This window comes from Sinocyclocheilus rhinocerous, unplaced genomic scaffold, assembly GCF_001515625.1.
Source record: "Sinocyclocheilus rhinocerous isolate Xijiao unplaced genomic scaffold, SAMN03320098_v1.1 scaffold1525, whole genome shotgun sequence".
Lineage (NCBI taxonomy): Eukaryota > Metazoa > Chordata > Actinopteri > Cypriniformes > Cyprinidae > Sinocyclocheilus > Sinocyclocheilus rhinocerous.
The window spans coordinates 1-4,201 of NW_015643575.1; the positions used below are offsets into that span (position 1 = coordinate 1).

The following is a 4,201-nucleotide window of genomic DNA, read 5'->3' on the forward strand; positions in this document are numbered from 1 at the left end:
GCAATATGAAAATAATTGAAGACAAAATGTGTTTTACTGAGAACACCTTCTCCCAACATTGGGACGGATTTCATGGAGCAGGTGGTCATTATAAAACAAACTTAAGTATGCTTGATTTTATTATAATGCATTAACAGTGATCGTTACCATGTTTGCGACCCAAATGCCTTAACATGGCATTGGACTGATACAGGACCAGGTCACCATCTTCAAATTTAGGCAACTGTCCAAAGAGCTAAAAAAATAAATAAAATTCAACCAGCATGTTAATGAAGGAATACAGTTTAAACTACATTAAACCGTGCATAGATTTACATTTATTAAAAAAACAAAAAAAAACACTAGAAGTTCTCTAACTCACACAGCTGCCTTTCAGATCACCCTTCATCCACTCCTCTATGGACACCACATTCTCCTTCAGCTGCTGCCCATTGTCCGCCAGCATCATCTTCAAGGCACCACATCTGCCTGTGAGATGCACATGACATGGGGTTAACAGCAATCTACAATCCTCTAAGTGTGTGATCACATGATGCATCAAAGACATTAGACACCATGACACTCAAGTCTGCAAACACTCAAGTTACGGCCAACAAAGGATTTTTTTTTTCCTTTTTCCCCCCACTGTGTGTGGGCTGAAGTTAACTGCCATTCCTCCCAATCTAGGGCAAATGCATTCAGACAAATGTCACATTTTGATTGGACAACCAAAAGCTGGCTGGCATGAGAGAACATGCAGGCTGCCAAAGATTAACAGCGGAGCGAAGAATATTCAACTTTTTATTCTCTGAACAGAGACGGTATTGTGCATCGTTTTACTAAAATAACAGACATATAGATATATTGTAAATACTAACCCAGCTAACAAGGAATGTTCTCAGAACATTCTTTAACGTTCTGGAAAGGTTCTCTCAAAGTCAAAGTTATGAACAAACATTCTTCCAGTAACGTTACTAGAACATTTGTGCAAAGTTATCTGGTCTATAATAACGTTCTCAAAACATTAGCACAAAAACATATTTATACGTTGCTCATGGAACATTTTATATTTTAAACATTTTAGTTTGACATTCATCTAACATTTTTTTAAAATGTCAATACTTGTTTCAGAATGTCCAAATAACATTCAAATATAGTGTTCACATAACATTTAGTAAATTATAAAATGGGAACTTGCCTTACATTTTAACTACTAAAACATTTTTTTTTTAAACTGGAGGTTTTGATATACTATGTGTATTATGAAATAATTCTGAAATAACTTAATAGGAATGTTAGCAAAACTAGAATACAAGTTTATTAGCTGGAAATCTGTATTATAAAATATGCAAATAATACATTTTAAATCTTGTTAAAGTTGCATGCAAATTCAATTACTTAAATAATAAGCCTTCTTTAATAGTTACATATGGCTCGCATTGTATGCAACTTGCACTTCTTTTGTTTGCAGCTCCATTACATAATACGGTTTAAACTGAACCACTTCACGATTCCAGAATTTTCTGAGGGGTAACACGCATCATGTGACAAGAATACAGAATCAGCCTTTCATACAAACCTTTGACTGGAAAGTACGTGAGTGTGTAGGGAGCCACTGCAAAAAAAAATGGATTAAATAAACAAACAAACAAAAGAGGAACTGCAAAACACATGAACATGAAAACAGCCTAAAAAGGAAGTAATCAGGGGGAATGTATTGCAGCGATTGTAAAGGCAGATTTGCACGCTAGCTACATACTTTGTTTACTAGAATGCCCTGTCTTTTTCTGAATGCGCGAGCAATTAAGCATTACATAACGCTTTCATTCATGCAAATACAATAATGTAACCTATTTCAAAATAGTCATGCAAGGTCATGCTAAACCTTAGAAATATGAAGAACACATATTGCAGTTTCAAAACGTATCGTTCAGTTTGGCTATGCAGGCGTTGAATGGACTCGAGCAGATCTATTTAAATAGCTGCACATTATGTAATGCAGCTTAAGCTCCATCTTCTTCAGACACATTGTTGAGTGCAACGACGCCGTCAGTGATTTGTTATAGCAGCGCAAAACAATTATTTGCAAGCAACACACCCGACATAATGTAGATCATACGTACTTAAAGTGCATACGGTACTTACTTAATAAAGTGGGTAGTGAAGGCTGTTTCAGACCGTGCGTGAGCTGCTCCTGAAGTGCAGAACACAGAAGATCGCGCGACGCTCCTTTTATAAGCCTTGAAGTTTTTTTGATGAGTCATGCACGCAAAGCGCGTAGCTGGCAGCTGCAACAAAACTCATGACTGATTGCCAGTGGGTCATTTGTGATGTTATAGTACATGCAACTTTAAAAATAATTTTGATGCTGTTTAAGGAATAGCAGACATTTAGAAATATGTTTTGGTTAACCAAGCATCTGAACTTTTTATAAAGAAAATAAAGTAGGCTAAAGGTAGAAATCAAGCGAAATGTTAGTCAGTGAGGGACTAACAGTTAGCTTACATGATTTTGTCAACTGAAGATGAATTTTAATATTTTAATTTTATATTTTAATCATCTTGTGTTATCAAGTTTGTAATTTTATCAAAAATGACGGAATGTTTGAGGCAGGCAAATCAACTAATGCCTCAAAACATTACATGAACTTGATTTTAAAAATAGAAATAGTTCAACATTGTGTCATAATAAATGTCAGTTTGACCCAGTTTGCAAGGAATCCTTTAGCAACCACAACACATTTTCCTATTGAATCTGGCTTATGTGTTTTGCATGTCTTTTTAATAGTCTTACACACCAATAAATAAATAAATACATACATACATACATACATAAATAGAGGAAAAGAAAGCCAGCTCAGATGCAGGTCAGATAAGGTTGTTTATGAGTTCCGGGCAAGATGGCGTGTTGAACAGTCACTCGCGTCAGAGACGGATGTGATTTCTTGCTCAAAGGTCATGATGCAATGCATACACATTCTTGAAAATCATTTGCGCCTCATTAAGGAAGTGCTGAGAGTGAAAGTGAATCATTTATTCATAATTCTTATAGAAAAAGGTCACTTGAGTAAAGCTATTAAAACTGTCCTTATATAGTTGCCATTTTGGCATAATTTGATCAACTGTAGTTTCAAGTGTAAAACAGGGACCAGCATGCACTGTAACCTAGGCTACATGCATACAGTATCTAAATACACTATGTCTGCCTCATGCGTATATGTCTTCACACCTCAATCGGTCATTGGGAATTTGCTGTTGTTTCATAAGAACTGGTTCATCATGTTCAGCTCTCAATGTGGAGGTGAATACACGTGTAAAAGTGCAAAATCACCATTACACACCTGTTATACAGGCTATAGCTCAAATCTAGGAAACATGTAGATGTTGCTGTACGGTGTTGAAATACTCTGGATGAAAATAGACATCAGTGGTACCATTAAATGTTTATTGGAACAAAATGCATTGTATGTGCATATAAGTGTTGGTTTGGGTTGCAAGCACTTTGAAACTTGAACCTTTTAAATTCACCTATGAGCGGACCAGAACACATCCGCAGGATGTTTTAATAGGGGGCAAGGTCTTCATGCAGTTCCTGGAGATATTATCTTTTCCTGACTCTGAAGCGAGGTAAAGTATAACGTTATGTCGCTGGCCAATGAAAGTAGTGGTTATGCAACAGCATTTTACTGTTGAGAAATAACTCATTTAGTATTTGATCTATCTGGGATTCATTCATGTCACTCCAAGCAGCTGTACAGACAGAGAAGTGCAATAAAAAGTTGAATATTTACCAACATACCAACATTGTGTGTGATATTTTTAGTTAGAATTCTATGGATTTTTTCAATGGAAAATATATTTTTTTTTTACAAATTTGACTTTTTGAACTACAGACTTTTTCTCTCAGTTCTAAGAAAAAAGTCAGAATTGCAAGATATAAACTCAAAAATCTGAGAAGGAAAGTCTGAACTGTGAGACAAAAAGTTGCAATTTCCCTTTAAAAAACAATCAATTGCGAGATGTAATCTCTGAATTCTGACAAAAAAGACAGAATTGCAAGATATCGGATGTGGGATGTAATCTCAGAATTGCAGGAAAAAAGTCTGAATTATGAGTTTATATGTAGTTTATTGCAATTCTGAAAATTGTCCAAATTGTGAGATAAAAAGTCGCAATTACCTTTTTTTATTTTTATTTTATTTCTTCCAAAGTAACAGGTGTCC

At 35.3% G+C, this 4,201-nt stretch overlaps 1 protein-coding gene across 1 annotated transcript; it reads right to left on the minus strand.

Moving 5' to 3' along the window:
- Window positions 1–113: 113 nt before the first annotated feature.
- On the minus strand, window positions 114–2,196 carry LOC107757417 (glutathione S-transferase P-like). The gene is made up of 4 exons (XM_016574885.1): window positions 2,125–2,196; window positions 1,559–1,594; window positions 362–468; window positions 114–235 (listed from the first exon to the last, which is right to left on the minus strand). Coding segments are annotated over exons 1-4 (249 nt in total). The 5' UTR covers window positions 2,126–2,196; the 3' UTR covers window positions 114–130.
- Window positions 2,197–4,201: the final 2,005 nt, after the last annotated feature.

Coding starts and splice junctions, on each gene's coding strand:
- LOC107757417 (XM_016574885.1), bottom strand. Junction 469..1,558: donor CACGTACTTTCCAGTCAAAG/GTTTGTATGAAA, acceptor TGCATCTCACAG/GCAGATGTGGTGCCTTGAAG. Junction 236..361: donor GTGATCTGAAAGGCAGCTGT/GTGAGTTAGAGA, acceptor TTATTTTTTTAG/CTCTTTGGACAGTTGCCTAA.